This window comes from Gobius niger (genome assembly GCF_951799975.1).
Source record: "Gobius niger genome assembly, chromosome: 20".
Classification (NCBI taxonomy): domain Eukaryota; kingdom Metazoa; phylum Chordata; class Actinopteri; order Gobiiformes; family Gobiidae; genus Gobius; species Gobius niger.
The window spans coordinates 18,743,125-18,762,969 of NC_136871.1; the positions used below are offsets into that span (position 1 = coordinate 18,743,125).

At 41.1% G+C, this 19,845-nt stretch overlaps 3 protein-coding genes across 3 annotated transcripts in view; 1 reads left to right on the top strand and 2 right to left on the bottom strand.

Annotated features, from left to right (window-relative positions):
* The window catches only part of tspan2a (tetraspanin 2a), a 13,180-nt gene extending 11,924 nt beyond the window's left edge, over positions 1-1,256 (bottom strand). Inside the window, exon 1 of the mRNA XM_079579059.1 lies at positions 1,035-1,256. Coding sequence (XP_079435185.1) covers positions 1,035-1,103 — 69 coding nt within the window. The 5' untranslated portion in view covers positions 1,104-1,256. The remainder of the gene's footprint in view (positions 1-1,034) is intronic.
* Positions 1,257-5,975: 4,719 nt separating this feature from the next.
* On the bottom strand, positions 5,976-15,967 carry ngfb (nerve growth factor b (beta polypeptide)). The gene is made up of 3 exons (XM_079579061.1): positions 15,818-15,967; positions 8,604-8,744; positions 5,976-6,618 (listed from the first exon to the last, which is right to left on the bottom strand). Exon 3 carries the CDS (start codon positions 6,613-6,615, stop codon positions 6,049-6,051), a length of 567 nt encoding a protein of 188 aa, XP_079435187.1. The 5' UTR covers positions 6,616-6,618; positions 8,604-8,744; positions 15,818-15,967; the 3' UTR covers positions 5,976-6,048.
* Positions 6,554-19,845, top strand: part of LOC306979888 (potassium voltage-gated channel subfamily A member 10) — a 76,095-nt gene continuing 62,803 nt past the window's right edge. The window contains exon 1 of the mRNA XM_079579041.1: positions 6,554-6,653. The gene's annotated coding sequence lies outside the window, so the exon portion shown is untranslated. The remainder of the gene's footprint in view (positions 6,654-19,845) is intronic.

Here is a 19,845-nt window from a genome sequence, read left to right on the forward strand (position 1 = left end):
CGGTAGATGTTTGTTTTGTTTGTTTGTATACTTTATTGTCCCCGTAGGGAAATTCGTCCTCTGCATTTAACCCATCCTTTGATGCCGCTGGGGCGACCCGTAAGGAGCAGTGGTCGACGGCAGTGCCGCGCCCGGGGACCCATCTCCATGATGTGGAGCCAGGCTGATGGTCAGAATCACCTGGCTGGAGGATTCACCTATTGCACATGTTTTTAGTGGTAGGGGAAACCGGAGTACCCGGAGGAAACCTGCGCAGACACGAGGAGAACATGCAAACTCCACACAGAAAGGCCCCATCCTGGTGGGAGTCGAACCCGGGACCTTCTAGCTGTGAAGCGGAGGCGCTAACCGCTGCGCTACCGTGCCGCCGATTAATCGATTACCAAAATAATCGTTAGTTGCAGCCCTAGTATAATGTTTAATTACATTACATTTGGGTCGCTGACAACTCTTTGGTGCCTGGCTGAAGGATGTTTAGTATCATCCTGTTTAATTACACAGTGACTACTCAACTTGTCCCCCCCCCCCCCCCCCAATGCAAACAAACAAACGATCAAAGTGGCAATAAGTAAGCATTTAAATCAATAGGAAACCGTGGTTGCCCATTGGAAAGCAAGCAGCAGTAATGCATGTGCAGGAAAATTACATCCTACACAAATCCTATTCAGTGGCTTATTGAATTTGCCCATGCTGTGAATTGCTCTCCAGGTCTGGCGGGGAGACGTTAATGAGCTGTAATAAACCAGATATGGATGAGTTTACTAAGAGATGATTTATTAGAGAGAGAGAGAGAGCACAAATCTCACACACAAAGCAACAACAGGTGGATACGGGCTGCACCAGCATCACCCCCGCGCTCTGCACTGGACCAAGCATAAACAACGCTAGGCAGCTACAGTGTGTTGAGTAAACATGGAAAAAGAAAGGGGGGCCCTGCCTGGATGTCATAAGACTCGGGACTGTCGGACATTGCAAAGAAAATATCATTTCTCCTTTGTACCCAATGCACAGTTGTTTCAAGAAGCGCGACTCACCCAGAAGATGAAATTGAAGACGAACAGCAGATATTTCACGCATTTCATCCCGCCTTGTACTTTACTCATGGTGTCACGTGATCCGACTCCAGACACGAGGAAAAAACGGTGGTATCTTGTGGTTTAAAGTCGCCCCTCGTTTTACGGTGGATGAGGTGTGGAGATGTCCTGCTTGCACCGCTACACACTAGCCAAAGCCAAACGTGAATCGTGCGCAGGAGGAGGAGGAGGAGGGTCCACGCCGCCTGGTCCCGCCCCGTACGTGCTGTGCGCGTGAGTGTGTTGTCGTCGAAACTAGACGACACTGGGGACTTGGGGGGACTGGGCTGTGTGAGGTCCCTTTGGATTCTGAAACAAAGATATCCCCAAATCTATCTTTCTGAGCGAGGCTGCTTTAAATAATCATACAATTCAATATATGTTATGCCCCACTCCAGGTAGTCTATTTTAAAGGCTTGCTGTAGCCTATAATAAAGAGTAGCGTGTGCATCAGGTGATATGTTTGACTTTTGATCGCAGGAAGCCTGCGATCCTGCAGATTGTAGTTTATTGTAGTAAGTTCACTTTGATCTGTGGGCTATGTTGAACTTAAAGAGGGGGTATTATGCTTTTTTCAATCACATAGCACCAGTCTATATCTCACTACAATGATGACCAAACCTTCTGTTGGTCTGTAAATGCAGTAAATTAGAATAACTTCCTTTTATAAAATTGCTCTCTCAAAATGGCTGTAGCGAATGTCTTGAAATAGGCCTCTGTCTCTTTAAGAACCTCTGACCCTTTCTGACACGCCCCCTCCACACGCTGTCTGTGGCATCAGTGGGGAGGGGGTTCTGCTGAGGAGCAGTGGTTGGTTACTCGGCTGGTGACGAAAGCTCGGAGGCGTCTCCAGGAGGTGGGGGCGTTCCTAGGAGGACTCAGGCAAACCTATCCCTAAAATGGCCGCCATCAGAGTTTTTACAGATTGCTCAAAAATACGTGAACGTGTCATGGCAACACTTCAGGCATGTTTTTAATGAGGGAATGACATAATAACATGATGTAAAGCTTGAAAAAGTCGATTTTGCATAATACCCCCCCTTTAAAGGCAATTTGTCCTCACAGAACCCACGCACAGGGATTCTGTCCTGTGAGGAATGTATTCTCTGTGGCTCCCATGTTCCATTTCCCTCTGAGGTCTTTAAGGATTTTTCCACCCTCTCTACATGGATAATCCAAGGACATTTGGAACTTGATGCTGTCTCCTTGTCCTTGAGAGTTAGCGAGAGCGAGAGAAACACAAAATTAACAACATACTTTGAAGGCAAAACAAGACAAGAACCTATTTGATCATATTGGTGTTAGTACAGCCTGAAGACAAAGTTTGAGCCTATGATCTATTTTAATCACCAAAAGCATGTGTTTGTTGTGAAAATACAGATTCTTTTGTGTGTATTGTCCACCTAAAACACTGAGAAGTTGTCAAAGATTGGCTGTCTGATCCTAGGGGCAAATACAGTGGCACAGATGAGCAGTTAAAGTGTGGTATGTTTCTCTGTGCAGGCTGGAGGGGTCAGCTTGGGTTCACCCACAACTGTGTCCACTTCTTCACTGTGTGTTTGCAAAGCTTTTGTGTTTGCAGATGTGGGATGGAAACAGCAACCCCCTTTTAGCTGCTTGCCTCAATATCAGCGTGACGATCAGTTTGGGTGGATCATACGACCCATCACATTGTGTATTGTTGCCTTCTTTGTACAAAATTAGCATATTTTAAAAGCAAAGTCAGTTCTCTTTGTATTTTATTTTAAGCGGCTGTCATTGAGGAGTTGTATTAGACCTGAAGCAGAATGTTCTGTGTAAAATTAGGTCCATGTCTCTTCTGTGCTTGAAATGTAAATCTGGGGCAATAATGTAACCTGATCTCCATATGGTGCCACTGTGAGTCACCCTTATGATCTATGAGGCAGAGATATGAAACTAGACCAAAGGGTGTTCTTATTAAACATTTTCTAGAATCAGGCCTATACCAAATACTGTACTTGGGATTTTTTGATTAATGAATGAATGAATGAATGAATGAATGTCAAGAACAGTCTTGCCACCATGAGGGCCACACACACTGTTTCTGTAACACTAAATGTCTCCATCTAGTGTAGCAGAGACAAATTGCACTTATGGTTTACGTTATTGTTTAAATTGCCTAAATAAATACGACTACACAATTGTGCTGGGACTAGCTTGTTTCTTTTAGTGTTCTTTAGTTCTTTTCCATGTTAAAAGTTAGGTTGTCTGCAATGTTAGACTTTTAGCCACAGAAATGCGCAGATGACAGAGGACGCATGCGCAGTGGACACATCTCTGGAGTTGGCAAGGCAGTGTATTATCCAATTAAAGGTCAAATTAATTTTGAAATTGAGCAAGTTGTTGTTCGTCGCATGTGTTTTGTGCCGTACAGCTCCTCGTGTGTGTGGCTGTGCTAGTCGGATCACTGTTACATCCATCACTGGCTTTCGTTTTGTTCAGTTTTTAATAGACCAGCTTTTTTTACATTGCGTATTATAGTTCGTGTTAAGAGGACACGAGTAACCAAATATTGGAATATTTAATGATAATTAATATCGAATTGAATCAAAATGCGGAACAAAAAGCTTGATAATCACTATTTTCGACCTCTAGAGGGCAGCAGAGTATGCAAGCACGTGCTTGAATGTAGTAAGACTATAGTCTATAGTTTCCCAGACCGCATGACATGGTTTCAGCAAGATTCTGCCATGTCAAGACATTTTCCACTAGGATCTTATATTGATGATGGGTGAGTATGACCACTGAGCAAACTCCTTCTCCAGCCCACTCTGTGGTGGCTGACCCAGATGTGCCATGCTCCCTGAGCCTCTCTTTCACTATGTGAGTCAGAGGATTCCTGGCATTGTCATCTTGGAATATGCCCGGAAGAACAGGTCCATTGATGGAATAGCTTGATCATTCAGGATGTTCAGGTCGTCTGTTGATCTCATTCTTTTGGCACATGCTTGTGCATGCTTGCTTAACCTATACCTACACCTATACCTACACCTATACCTATACCTATACCTATACCTATACCTATACCTATACCTATACCTATACCTATAACTGCAGCAACCCCAATCCAAGTGGCACCAATGTATATTATCTATAGTTAGTAGTTAAACTTACAGTATCTTGAAGTTCACCATTATGGAGATCTGTTATGAACTTATCATTATTATTATTATTATTATTATTGTGGATATCAGGGATGGTCTGATGGTTATCAGGGGTGAGAGAAATTGTGTTTTTTCTGCAGTGTTTGCCCAGTTTAGGGGTTTGTAATAGAGCTGCCAAAAGGATGTATTACTTTTGACTGTTCACACATGACGCAGCCAACATGGTTCACATTGGGGTTTGTTATTTTTTCCTTTCCCATCTTTATCTGTGCTCTTCATGATGTGCTCTTTGGACACTTCAATGTGTTTGTAATATGCTTAAACACTGACACTGCCAGAACAAAAAGGCGGTGAAATCATCTGCTATAGAAAAAATGAATAATTTGGAAACTATTTTATATTTTTTGTATCATTTTCATGTCTGCTGTTGAATGAGAAGCTGGAAAAACTAACGGAAAGCCAGTACAAACGATCACTGCCAGTAAAATGAAACCTAATTTGTGCCAATACAACTAATTTCTTTTTACTGTACAATGTTACTCATTCTTCTTGGAAAACAATAGTCTTATTGTACGAAAACCAAATAACCTTTAACACAAATTTAAACCACAGAGTCCCTAATTCGGTATGTGTTTAATAAATAAATAATAAAATATCAACCACATTTGTATAACAAACACTTGCTTATCTCAGAACTGGGACAAGTAGCTTTTCAAGTTTAGTTGCTAGTGAATTGTTGAAGGATTTCTTCAGCTCTGACAGTATCTTTGTGATTACAACATATTCTTACCATGGTTTTAAGCTAAAGGCCCTGTACCTGATGTTTCTCCTGGTAGTAGAAGGAAAATTGTTTTGTCCACCGTCCAAAAATGGTAAAAGTAGACATTTGTGGAAAAAAAAACGCCGTGCATCTCATTATACATGTCAGTGTAAGCTCTCAGTCGTACGGGAGTTGTCCATCTTCAATGAAGGTTCTTGAGTCATCTTCTGTACTCTGCAGTTGAAGTGTCGAACGTTTCGCCTCTCATCCAAAAGGCTTTGTCTGCGAACTAAAGTTTAAGACTTCATAGACCCTCCTCTCTATTAACGGCTACTCTCACCTGTGGGTCAACACCTTTGTAGTTCCAAGTCTTTGTAGTTCTAAGTCCTAACGACCTAACTCACCTGAGTTTCAGTCTGAACAGCCATACTCTCAGATGATCACTGATAATTACCTGCCTCACTGTTGGGGAGGGACTGAGCCAAGATAAACTCTTTTCAGTGGTCTCGTCTGTGGGCTGAGCTTAAACTTGAGTTCGCTGACGAAGCCTTTTGGATGAGAGGCAAAACATTCTACACTTTAACTACATAGTATAGACGATGACTCAAGAACCTTCATTGAAGATCTCATTATAAAGCTTTTTTTCACTCTTGTTCTAGAGCAAGCTGGCGGGTTGTCGCTAGTATTATTGTGACAGTGGCCCTAAAAAGGGACCCTGCAAAATGTGAAATGCACTTGCAGGGTCAACCCTAACCCTGTGAATTATTGGGTTGCTAGAAATGTGTTAGGAATGTTTAAAATGAGCTTAAGTAACATTTTAAACTTTAGAAATATTGACAGCAAACAAAGTAAATCAGGTAAAAGGCCTTTATCTTCCAATAGGATTTGACGATTTTTAGTCCTCGGCCAAAATGTAGATACCACTTATAGCAACCCCAGACTTGACTATAAAGCAGTCCTCTCGATGTAGACATATATCAATAATTTACTTGTATTGGGTGCGCTGTCTTTGGTAAGTATGGATGTGCAGAGAAAATCTCTGTTAAGTTTATTGTATTGTCTGTTTCAGAGAATGGAAAGTTCTGATGGTTCATTGGCGCCATGACTTGCGGCTCAGTACACACACACATGCCACATTGATGCGTATGTGTCTCCAGGCCACCAGGTTCTCGTGAGAGGTCAGCGCTCGTACAAAAGTGTGTGAGTTGGTGCAGTAGGAGTTCCAGTGTCTTGAGTCAATTCCCAAACAGCCAGTGGCATCGGAGCGCGAGGTGTGACATGTTGTCTCAAAGAAATATTGCTTCTTGTTCACGTTGTTGATTTTTACATCCGGTAGCACAGTCACCTCGTTTCCCGAAATGTCTGTTGCTTTTGTCTTGTTCCCTACCCAGTTGCTGACACTATCACACACAGAGTACACTCCTCTGTGCTGGGGCTGCCCCGCTCGCCGGCTCCTCCTGCTGCCACCCCGAGATGCCGCGGGCTCGGCATCGGGGGGCTGAGCGCTGAACAGCACCCTGGGCGAGAGGTGGCGCCGCTTGCTGAACAGTTTGGGATCCACTGTGGGTATGGAACCGTCCTGCTGCTTTGTGATCCTGGTGGGGGCCGCAGCCTGGGCACTGAAGAAGAGGAGCAGGGCCAGCATAGACGACCTCATGGGCTGCCAACAAACACACACAGTGGCAGATGCAAACGGTAAGGAGCATTTTACATATATTGTGACATACTTCCAAACACTGTTAATGTCGACGTAGACCAGGGTTTCTTAACCTTTGCAAATATTATAGTGTCTGAGTAACACCAGATCTATACCTGTCTAGAATAGAATGTCTCATGGACCCTTGACTCTTTACTTGGAGTACCCCATACGGTTATAGAATGCCAAATTACTTACTTGCTTACTTACTTACAGAGTGCCTTTTTAAAATCTGAAATAATTCCAAGTCACAGGCATGCCCCCAGATGTTCCCCAGACCCCACACCTTGTACCTTCTGAAGTCATTCCCATACACAGTTTGAGAACCACTGATCGAGACAAAAGGAGATTCTTCAATTGGAACTTGCCCTGTGAGGACACTGAAAGACAGTGTCTGGAGTAGCCTGGTTTTACCATACCCTCGTACTTACTACGTTTCGTACAAGTCTGGTCTGGAACTTCACAATCGAGCTCCGTTATCAGATAGGAGGGGTGAACTCCTTTGAAACGATTTGGTCGTGATGTATGTAATGCGCCCGAGTGAGTGAAGCAGCCATCATAACTCTTAGGGACATTCCCTGCACATTCCAAGGCTTCAAATTTAATTTCTGGATATTTGGGAGCTGAGCCAGGACGGATTGAAGAGCTTTCATTTCTTTCGTATCCGCCGCCATTGCCAAACTACAACCTGCAAATCGGCGCAAATACTTGACGTCACCTACGACACCCGCCTCCCCCGCTCGCTGAATGGTAGGTAGAAAGTCAACTGATGTAACGCGGCCACTGAGATCAAGCCCAGATGTACGAAATTATAATTGAAAAATCTCAATTTGGCCATTAAAGTAATGCTAAAGAAACGATAAATGAAAATCATATTCAAATTCATTGCATCTTTAAAACACACACAAAATGTTAACCAGCACTACACTTTTTGTCCTGTCATCCTGTCAAAACATAAAAATAACTGAACTGGTGCCCTTATATCAATTGCAGCTATAGTTCCATTTTATTTGAATATGCTGAGACTAATCAGACGAGCTCACCACAGATCGTGGCTCGTTTTACCGACGTGAAGTGAACATCAGGAGTCCGTGGCATGTCAACACCTGAACTCTTTCCATTAACAGGCTACGTCAGGTCTGGTCGATTATACGGTTTGTTTGCCTCAGGACACGTTTTGAATTGCGGTGACTTACATTTGTCGGCACAACAAGTTAACACAAAAAACATACCCCGAAACACTGTGAATCAGTTAAGTCATTACCCCATTAAAGACTTGTGAGGTCTGCCCTGCACTCTCCCTCACCGTGTGTGGTGAACAGTGGCCATGGAAGAGCCCAAATAACAATTGTATAACAGCTAAATCTCTGCGTACGTAATTGCTAAGGATGCACAATGAGCAAAAAATCGAAATGTGAATTCGCAAAGATTGCAATTATTTTTGGGCAGTACAATATTGTACAATAGAATGTGTTTTCAAAGCCATGCATTTGATTCTGATAGTAGTTTGGCTTCTTCTTTCACATGTTAATGCTTCTCACGCTAGATGCTTCTTACTGTTTAACACAAAATCATTTTAAAGACACAATCGAAAATCATGATACCTGCCAGAAAGATATATTTTTCCAAATAGGTCACTAAATGTAGATATTTTGTTTAAAGTATTTTTCGTTTTTCATAAATGAACCACCAATCACTCACTCTTAAAATCTCTTAATATCAATATACTCCACTTAAATACTGCTTGACTATTCATCATCATAGTATTACTGTGTCTGACTGGTTTCAAGTGAAGCACAAACTGTATTTCTTTGAAGACTATGGAAAGATAAACTTACTGCCAAAGAAAACCAAGCTTTGCGTCATGAAAGCCATAATATTCTTTCATAAACCCAAGCTGTGTTTTAAGATAAACGTCACTGTAGATGACTCTGGGTGCAGTTCTGTACCTCTTTAGTGTCTCCTTGTGAACTGCGGGGTCCTGGCGGTTCCTAGAGAATGTGATTCCAGGTTACTTCATTCTGGGCTCCTGCCATCCGGCCCAATTGTAGCACCATCTCCTCAAAAGCCTCTGCATCCAGTGTCCAGATCTGTGAAAGACGAGCAGAAAAGGGTCTCAAACGGCTCATAAAGCCACTGTAAACACATTCTTCGTGAGGCTGACACGGGAAGAGAGCGTTAACTTTACAGCTTAGCTCAAACACATAGTGAACATACCACAATACAGCCACAGACCTGCATAATGTAGATGATCTGAAGTGGAAACAGGCTGTGAGCTTAATATTAACGTTGTAAATTTGGGCACTATACCTGTACAGTTTTAACAAGACTGTGAGGAACCAAACACATGTATGTAGCAGGATATAGAACCCTTACAAATATTTACACAAATCAAAACCAGATCTTTTTGGAATTTGTCATTCTTATGTCAAGGGTAAGCGAGGTTTTATTGTCAGATTCTCTTCTCTGTAGGGTTTAGAGCAGGGGTGTGGAACTCGTTTTGGGTCGTGGGCCGAAATTCAGCCCCCACAGCGGGTTGCGGGCCGCATATCTTGTGAAGGACTGTGGCCTAGTGAATAACAACGGCTTACACATATTGCGCTTTATCAGCCTGTGTCACAGTTTCTCAAAGTGCTACATATAGTTATTATTCATTCACTGCACACTCGGTGTCGGTAAGTTACTACCGCCCTGTGGCAGACTGACCATTTCCCATATATGCTGTTTACATCCTGATCTCTTATTATATCAGTGCCCTCTGCTGGACATGTGTTAAATTCTGTATTTTTTTAAATTTTATTTAAATTGCCTCCTCGTGGCTGCAGTGAGCATTCTGGCTATTTCTTAAAAACATCATAACAATGCAAAGGAATGGGTTAGAGATTTCCTTTTTTTTTTACATACTCAGAAATTCATGCTCTACAAAGGGCCACATTAAATCATCTCGCGGCCCGTCAGCCTATTGTTTGACACATGTACTTTAGAGGCTGTAGATGGATGTTCATAATACAAAATCTCTGAATTGCTGACCATGTGGAGACCAGAATGTGGAGGTGAGTGGTAATAATAATGGTGATAGTGGATGGGATGATAATAATAATAATGAATAGGAATTCATAGCCTTACCTTGACCCCTGATACCCATTTCACCTCCACCTAATTTTTTGCTCGCTTGACATTATTCATGAATTCTTTCATCAATCATAATAACAATGCAATATAAAATGTCACAATGTCCTGTGCTACTGCCATACTTTTGTTACTCTTTTCTTTGTCATTCACAAGCACCTGCCTTTTGTCTTGTTATTGTTGTAAGGTTTCAAAGTGTTTTCAAGGTGTGAAGGAAACCAATCAAAGAAACGTGACATGATGCTATTTTTGTCGTGAGACCAAAGGAGTTGAACTGTGTGAGGAGGAAGTTCAGCCTTTGATGAATAAAGGTATTTGCCAATGAAACTGACTAGAACTCTACTGTAGCCAATTAGTGAAGGGAAAATGTCTCTTGTTTCTTGGTCCAAGTTATACAGGCCCTGCCTTGATGTATTGTTTTAATCATTTGTGCAAAACTGTTTGCTGCTTAGAAATGTCTGATATTCAGCAACCGCTACAAAATAGGGATTATAAAGATGCAATTTGGTATATTGTTTGTTTTTATGTGTTGTTTTTTTTTACACAGGAGTCAAATATATAATGCATTAACCAAATTTATTATGCATTACGTTACCGCTTAAAGATGAATATTCCGTTTGTGATTAATGAGATCATTAAGCCTCCAACACAAAAATGTAAACTCAAGTTCATTTCCTCTCATTTTCCCCATTGAGTCCCCCCTCAGAGAGATTATCCTCGCTCACAGATCTTGCATCAGGCTCCATGCATTACAGCGCATTAACAATACCATTGCTCTTCTCATTTCTGCTTCAAATGAAAATGCGTTCAAGAGTTGATCCCGTCCTAGTTGTCGTATTATTACTCTGCTTTCATTTGGGACAGATGAAGAACAAACACCAAAGCTGAAGTTCCAAGAAATCAGATTTTGGACAGAAAAGTAAATAGTGTGAGAGAAATGTATCGTCTTACAGCACAACTCTCAATAGCTTATTGTGGACCATACAGTAGAAGCCTGAAGGGGACTCTTGTGTGGGCTGGAAAATGTTTTGTTGAAGTAAGGATACAGTATTTTGCTGAGTACCGGTACCCACAAATGAAAATATTCTTTGTATTAAGTCCGATGCAACGATACCAGCAATGCACAATCCATTTCTGCGAGGCATATGGATTATAGTATTTAAGGCACAATCTCAGCCGTTCACATGCCTATGCTTGTTCCTGCAGGTGAAACGTCACACTGTATTTCACTTTGGCAACTGTTCAAAGTAAACATGCTCAGAAGGATGATAGCATACATTTACAGTATATTATTTCTCCATTTTGAATGCCTCCCCATTACATCTAGTTACGGCATTATTCTGTGCTTCAGTTATTGGAAAACTCTTTGCAAAAGTGTTGCAAATGCTGTCTGACCTTGGGTTAAGAAGTCGGGCCAGTGTTGGCAGAGGCTGTGATTTAAGGCAGATGTGTGAAAGTCTCCCGGCTCTCAGCCCAAAGAGCACTTCAGGTCCAACTATTGTGAGAGTTTGCTCATCAGCAAATGGCTCTATCAAAGCATTTATGACACAAAAGCATTCACTGACCGTTCACTGTGATTGCAACATAGGTGCGGCAGCCTTGTCTATAGCCAAGCCGTTCCCACAAGGCAACTTTGCTCATGTTTCCTGTTGATCAGTAATATCATGGAGACTAGAGACTCTTCCCATCACATCTCCTCTCTCTGCCAAATCTCTTATGTCATCAGGCGTAATCGAAAGCAGGTACGGAAGGTATGCATGAAATTCCTTCCATTTTGATAAAACTCCTCATGATTCAGTGTGAGTGTGCGGTTGAGTGAGAGTGTGCAATAAATGGAAGATTTAACAAGGACAGTTTCATTACTTACCGGTGGCTTTGTTTGGTCTCACTGCACTGAGAAGCTGCAGCTGACCTAAGTCTCCATACACAGTGCTGTAACTATGCACAACACACTGAGTGGAGGAGCAGGCCACACTTCAAATTAGTCAAATAAACATTTAGAACAATGGCCGCGTTCATCATTTGGTGGCACACTCTGGACGAGCCCTCGGCCTAAGATGAACTGAGGGTTTTCAGGGCCCTGTGAGTTAACTCCGGCACACAACAACTTATCAAAACAATTTGTGACTTTTGTGACTAAAACACTCGAACACGTCTCATCTTTGCAATGATGATCACATATACGTACCCATTATAGCCAATTCAATCATCACCAATCACCGCCAAATGCTTGGAAGTCTTGAGTTAAAATCACTGTCACTGTCACTGTGTAATATATTCAGATCTCTGCCATCACGATGTCATCATATCTATTTAATTTAGTCTATACTTGCACAAACCAGATGCCAGTCCTCACCTTTGCCAGTGCCAAGTGAGAGGTCAGGTGAATAGAGATTTTATTTCTATGGGTAAACATTTTGGTTCACTCGGTGAGCTTGTAGTAAAAAGCTGTGGGGCTAATTGTGCGGATCTTTCATTATTTCTTCATGAGTCCTATTTTTTGATGCAGCACACTAACTCAGGAGACAGTGGATGTGCATGTCTTTCTTTGGGTTTTCTGTGAATGGTCTGATTTTGTGGGGCTGGTTATGTTTTTGTGGTCAGGTGCCCTCTTTTTGACCCTTTGGTGTTTTTTAAACTGAAACATTAAATCCACCCCCTAAAGCAGCTGGTGTGACTTAACCAGAACACAGCAGTTCTGTCTCATCTGTAGGACTGTAGCACTTTTAGGTAAACCTGAGTGTAGCATGTCATGGTTGTTTTGGAGTCTGGTCCAAGGAGAAGCTTAATTTTCCTTTTTTTTATTGGTTGAATGGAAATCACTGATGGCAGAACACCTGAGGCCTCTTAAAGTCTGAAACATCCCACTATAGAACGGATAAGGATACATTGTGCTCAGTGTTTTAATGCAAAGCTAAAACTCAAGAGTTTGAAATCTGGCTCTGCTTTGCTACTTTTGTTTGACTGGAGCTAATTAAAAGACTTTCCTAAACAATAAGTGTGTGCCTGCACTGACTTACAACAATATCGGCTATAACTATGCAAACATAGTAAGCCAGCCCTAACACTGTTTTTGGGAACCATTCATGAGCGTCTACATAAAATCATGAAATAAACCCTCAAAGATACAGAAATGCGTAGCCTGTTGTCACTTTCATGTAGTGTGAGATCAGTGGACACTGTGTTTGTTACTGAACATTTATCAGGACAGTTGAAGCTCCCTCAACAAGATATGGTAGCAAATTACTATATATATATAAACTTTATGTTTTTTCACCTAATTTTGATCAACGTTGATTTCTGTTTAGATTTATTTTTAGATTATGATTTGATTTAGATTTGATTGATTGCACAGCCTCATGAGCCTTCAGAAAACTTCAAAAGCGGCTCCTGTTTTCATCTTGTCTTAGGTACCAGCTTGTGAGCCCTGTGCCTGCGGCTGGTCGGGAAGACGGGACATGTCTGAATGGAAGGATAGATGCTGATGCAATTATGCACTGTACGAAGACGGCTAATAGGGTTTGATGCCAGTGAGGGCAGGAATAACAGAAGCCTCTGTAATTGAAGGCAATTATAGTTGTGTTCTTTTCAGGGAAAGACCATTCTACGGTAGGAAGCGAACATATATTTTTATTTGTCAATCATCAACGTAATTGTGAAAGTAGTAGCACGCTTTAAAAAAATATATATATATATTATATTCAATAGGTAGTTGGATCAAAGTGACAGCCTCGTGGACATATTTTTCTGATATAAAGACTTTCAGCTGTTGCAATGACTGCTCTAAAGCAGCACTATGCTCTGACCAGGCAAATCGTATCCCTCTCAATACACCCTGCTTCCACATATCGCCAAGCTCCACTTTACACTTAAATACTACAGTGTTATCTGTTCAACATTTTAGCATTTTTATAGAAACATTGAGTTGTTGCATTGCTAAACCACCACCATATTGGCATATATTACAGCATCTACAATTTATAATGTTTTACAATAGTTGCACACAACTCTTTTGTTGATTTTACGGCAGTTAAGTTCTAGTGCAGTGGTTTTCAAACGTTTTATATCGAGAACCATTACATAAATATTTATTAATTTATATATTCCAAGTCCCATCAGAGCTCGAACAAGATCAAATCAGGGATAAAAAGTGTCTAAATCAGGGGTCTCCAAGTAAATTGGCCTGAGAGCCAAAATATATCGGCCTTGTATCGCCGGGGTCCATAAATAAAAGCTCCAGTAAAATATGTTTTGATTGGGATAATACTATTGAGGAAAACTTTTTCAATAAATGAATAATAATGAGCCTCATAAAACGGCTTACACTTGTATTGCACTGAGCAAGCCTGTGTCACAAGTTTATGCTACACTGTCATGATTATTCATTCACCTCTGTGGTGGCAAGCGACTATTGTAGCCACAGGGGACACAGGGGCAGTCTGTCCATTTACCACGTGGCTATAATGCGTTGTTTATATTCTGATCTGCTATTATGTCAGTGCCCTGTGCTGGACACGTGTGGAGTTTTAGCTGCCCCCTAGTGGCTTTTTTTTAAATGCACAACTCTGCACAGGAATGGGCTAGAGACTTCCTTTTTTTCTTCTTTTTTTTTACATACTCAGGAAATTGTACTCTACGCCTGTTGGAGAGCACTGGTTTAAATGGATCTAAATTGGACTGAAAGATTTCTAAACATTACTCCGAGTAACACCTGAAGAAGAACCACCAGTGGTACACAAACCACAGTTTGAGAAGCACTGTTCTCGTGCCTTGAACTGTGCATAAACCTCCGGATTGTCCCTGCATGGTACATTTCATTCTCTCTGTGTCTTATAATTAAGCTGCACAGCAAGACACGTCACATGAGGACGAACTATGGGAAAACACCTCGTTCAGCTGCGCCTCCTTGATGAGCAGTTAGTTTGGGATTCCTGCAGAATATAGTAATTAGCTCTAGTAATTATACTAAACACAAGTAGGTGTATGACAATGCGTTTTAGCTTGGTGGAAGAGTGTGTACAGTAAAGCCCCTGTGTTAATGTCTTCATTGTAGTAATCAATAGAAGTAATGTGTGTTTAAAAGGTTAACTGCCTAAAAAACACAGGCAGTGTGACAGTTTACACCTCATTTTAGAAAGACATAACCGCAAGTTTCTCTTTCAAGACAGCACCGAGGATTAACTTAAAAAAGCCTCAAGCGACAACCTGACAAACCGATGTCGACAATAAGATCTGACACTGAAAGCTGTCACTGGTGTCACTGTGAGGTGCCCACAAGCGGTGACTCTGGTTTAGAAAGTACAACATACCTTTACTACTCCCCTCCTCCAGCCCCATCTCATTTCATCACTCATTCATTGTAAAAGGACCACCACTCCTTTTGTTTGAGTATATAATGGGCTTAAACCTTTTTTTTCTTTCTTTGACTCCAATAAAGTCATAAATCACTAGCCTATTAATAGTTCTATATAAAGATAATCTATAAATCAAATGGAAAAGTTAAAGACTGAAGCATTCTTGCTGCAAAGTCGGGGCTGGAAAGGTCTATTATGTTGCAAGTTCTCTCGAGCATGGCTAATCACCTACTATTATGCAAAGAATGTAATAATTCGCTTTAAGTACACATATGCGCTGTGCATAATCTGAGATGTTTGCCTCCAGCGAGTTCCTTGTTACAGACCCAACCTCAAAATTCAAAAATTTAGCAGGAATGCTTTGAGACTATTTCCTTGCCCCAGGAGACGGGTGCCGTTCTGATATGCGCTATTGTAACCTGATGAGCCCGAGGATATGCTTCAGCAGTTTCTGATGGGAACGAGGAGTGATCAGGTCTCTGTGGGCTCTGCTCTCAAACCAACAAACATCCAACTGAAATTATTTTACACAACACCTACAGGCTCAAAAATGATCTTTAGCAACACAAGTATACTTTGTTTCTTTTGTCTGAATTTTATGCCTCATAACAAAAAGTTGTCTTTGTCTGCATGGTTACAGATAAAATATGAAAGTTTGTAAAGTTAATACTTGTCCTTACTTGAGTAAAGGGTCCCTCTCTTGAAGACTACTTTCCAAATGTTCCTCAAAATTATTCCAGTTTGTCTCCAATTCCACAACATTCCCAGTCAGACAGAGTGTGCTTGTTGCATATCCCAAATAGCGGTGTCTGTGGACTGCACTTGTTTGAAAATAGTTCTCAAAGAAAGTGCGAAACATCCCAGAGGTTGCAGACTCCGCGCAACAGTGAGGAGCCGAGTGGGCAGGTCCTAGTGTCCGCCTTGCTTCCTGGAAAGCACGAGTCATAGTTCCTCATTTCTTCAAATTCCTCTTGGAAAGTCTGATTTGTCTGAATTTGGATTTTGTTTTAGTAGTAGTATGTAGTTAAGCTAATAAAGTTATACTATTTTCTCTCTGTCAGACTTCCTATTCAAAAACACTCATGGCATCATGACTGTGTAATTAATCAGTTCTATGGCTTTCAAATGCTTTGCATTACAAATGCAATAATTTGACTGATACAAACCTCAGTGCAGGTGGCCTTTTTACCCTCATGCGCTGCCCTGTGCAGTTTATGCTCAAAACAGATGCAAAACAAACTTCTTAAGATACGTATATTCACCCATTCCTTCTTTGACATCTCTGTGAGATAGTGCAGGTGTTTCTACATCACCAGATTGCAAAACTATTTTAAACCTGACGTAATAGTGCAGAGCAATAACTGCAGTTTGAAGGATAGATGGATTATTGAGTGAAAGTAGTTGAACTTCCAAAAGTGATTTGATCTTTGCTGTAAAACAGCATAAACTAATCCAGGTGTATCGAAGCTCACGGACGCCACATGTTGCTCACATCTGTTTGGAAAGACAGTAGTTTTATTTTAGATTTTGTTGTTAGTGGTGTGGCACAGTAGCCAAGAGGATAAGTCGACAGGTCATATGCCGGGTACTACAGTATATGCTGGCCTTAGTGTCCGGAGTTCGCCACACGGCTCCCAACACTTTGCTAAATGTCTCTTCCGGCTCTTCACCCCTGTTAATACTGAAATGCCCGGCCTAATAAAGCCAACACCGAAAACTCTATCTGTACATAAATAAGATGCTGTTTGTGAAATATACAAATGATGCAAGTACCTTCTTGCTGTGAGGTGTAAGGGGCCACTCATCTTGTACTGTATACACTGCCCATGCTCTAACAGCTGTGCTTTCCAAAACAAACAAACTAAAAAACATTTGTTGTGCTAGATGTTTATTGCAGCTTTTGTTTGTTATTGCGTTCTCACTCTGCAAAAGCATTAAAAGGCTTTTTTGTTGCATCCATTTTTCATTGTAATAATAACAGAATGTGAGCTTTTATAAAGCCATCAAGGTCCTACTTATTCCAGTAACATATAAGAGCCTATACAATTTCTTATCCTATAATCGATGTAATCTGAGCTTTCAGATGTGCTCTATAATGGGACACAGTCCATTAACTTTCTATTTTGGAGGAAAAAGCTACTCTTGTGCAGACACTACTCAGACAAAGCATTTTGTTTATAGTAGCTCAGTGAGGAGTGATGGAAGAATTATTTAAACAAAAAAAAAGCCTACAAGAAATATCATTGAGTGATCAGTGAAAATGGAGATGAAAACGGCAGTGTATAAGTAAAGTTTTAGAGTTGCGTTGCATTAGAAATCCACATCTGGCCTTCATCAGCCACATCAGCGCAGACCCAGCGCTCGAACAGACAGCTGACTTTATGGAACTGAGCAGGAAGTAAGGGCTTAATCTTTGTTCTATGAAAACTTCATATCTGATTATCACAAAGACACAGCAGAGCAAGATGTAGTGTTCCCCAGTCAACAAGTCTTTCTCAGTATTTTACATGTGGGACTCCTGCTCCCAAACAGTAAAATGGTCTTAATTTGTCTTAAAAGTCAGCTGTCATCTCCTGCCCAATAAAACACAGGAAGAAGTTAAATGTACGGTGCAATTTCCAATTCAGCAAGAAACTATTATAGAGACCACACTGAAGTATTGTGAATATTGTGCTGCCGTTCTGTGTTGTTGAAATAATAACAAGGACCTGTAAGACATGTAGTGCTTTGCTCTTTGCTTTTGGCTCAGACTCGGTGGGTCAAAATCCAAAGGAAAGTTTAGTTCCGACATCTGACTTGAATTTATCATTGGATGTCTGAGTGCAGAGATAGTAAAAATTCTTCCCTGACTGGAGTGTCCAATACCAAATTACTTTGGTTTGGCAGAGTTTCCTTACCAAATGAATCCCCTGACCTGAACACACCAGCCAATGTCAGGTCAAGCATGTGACCTTTGACCTGCACTATGTCCAGCCCAGATTACTGCTGGGCCACTGGCAGATAGTCTTTCAGGAAAAGCACTCCAGAACAATGGCCTTGTTGTAGTTAATGGGTTTTTGAATTTACAATTAAACATCCAAACTAAAACACAACAAAATGTATGTTTCTTAAAAACTGTGAGTTATATCATTTTAGTGAGTCATAGATGTTTATTTATGTCCAGTGAAGCCTGTTTATGGGTCCATGCTCTTGTGCGTCGCCTGCTGCATGTGCTGATGGATTGGTTTGCTATAGTTACTGTGATTTAGACTTCTATTGCTGTGACTTGCTGTTTTTCCTGTGTGAATCCTGAAGCTGTGATTCTCAGCACATCTGGGTTGTTACGTATGTGGGAAAATGATGGACCCTTCTGTTTCTCCTTCTTTGTTTACAGAAGCATCAATCTTGTTCATGTTCAGGGAAGAACATTTTATACTATATTACTGTTTGTAGAAGTCAGTTGTCCGAATTGTCATGAGGTTTCTGTCACTATGTTACATGTTGTCCATTGGCAAAGTGCTGCTCTTGTCTGCAGGATTCACACATGATGCAGTTGCTGTGGTGAGATCTATTGTGGACATAACCTGAATAAGATATTTTCCAAAGCAGCACCAGAGTCGTAGGAAAGATCCAGTGCTCATGCAAAATTCTTTGTATTGTGTCAGTGAACTTGGTGTCGTGAGATGTACGTCAAAGCCTCCATTTTTCACAATAGGGTTTTGTTGGGCATCCTGTGTCTATTGGTGCCATAGTTTGGCACGGGTCCCAATCCTGATGCCCTGCAGCAGAACTCACAGTTTAAGCTTCCTGAGATGTACAGCGAATAATGTGGTTTGACAGTGCAGCGTGGCGTCGCTAACAGCTAAAGTGTTTTGCCATTTCGAATGAATGCTTTGATTTTATATGTAATATGTGTTTCCCTTTTAACCTGCCTCAGAGTGTGTTAGTTCCAGTTTTCTATGTGTATCATTGTGACCTCGTGATTTATTTTGACCTTTAGTGTTAAATTGGTTATGCTTTGTATTTTATATAGGGTTTACTTTAAAAAAAAAAAAAAAAAAGGCCTTTGAATTATCTGTAGATAGTAGCTCTTGTAAAGTCTCTGTATTCTTCAACCTGTTCAGGACTCATCACTTCAGAGTTGAGTCGCTGTAATCAAATCTGGCTGAGGCGGGACAGCGAGTCCAGAGGCTAAAGAGGTTTGGCCCCTGGGGCAGGCCAATGTCTATTATGCTGATAGCCTGAAAGAATGGGACTCTGCGCACATACATGAAGCAAGGATCAGGTGACCTTCAGACTTTGATCAAACTACAACAAACTCTGACTTACGCTTCCATCTTTTCTGTTGTCATAGGTTCTCTGTTGTAGTGTTTTTTAATTTTGTTTCTTTGTTCTAATTCTACTTATATACTATTATACAAGGATACTTTAATACTCATCTCTCTGTTGTGCATCTAATTCTGAGGCTCTTTATTGCCTGTGAGCTTGCAGCTAGTCGTTGTTTACATTACTGTGAGAGAGCAGCACTGAGGGATATTATATAGTAGTGTTGTAAACAGAGTGAAATGCAGTTCCTGAAATCACTCACTCTAGAAACACTTGTAGAACATGTTCATCAGAAACGGAACAATCTGCTGGCCAGATGTGTTTAGGACGGCCATACGATTCCCAAACCAGCTGTTGAGCACTGTCAGATTTATTAGAATAGTATATTCAAAAGTGGAAGACA

Coding starts and splice junctions, on each gene's coding strand:
- ngfb (XM_079579061.1), bottom strand. CDS start 6,615: ATGAGGTCGTCTATGCTGGCCCTGCTCCTCTTCTTCAGTGCCCAGGCT.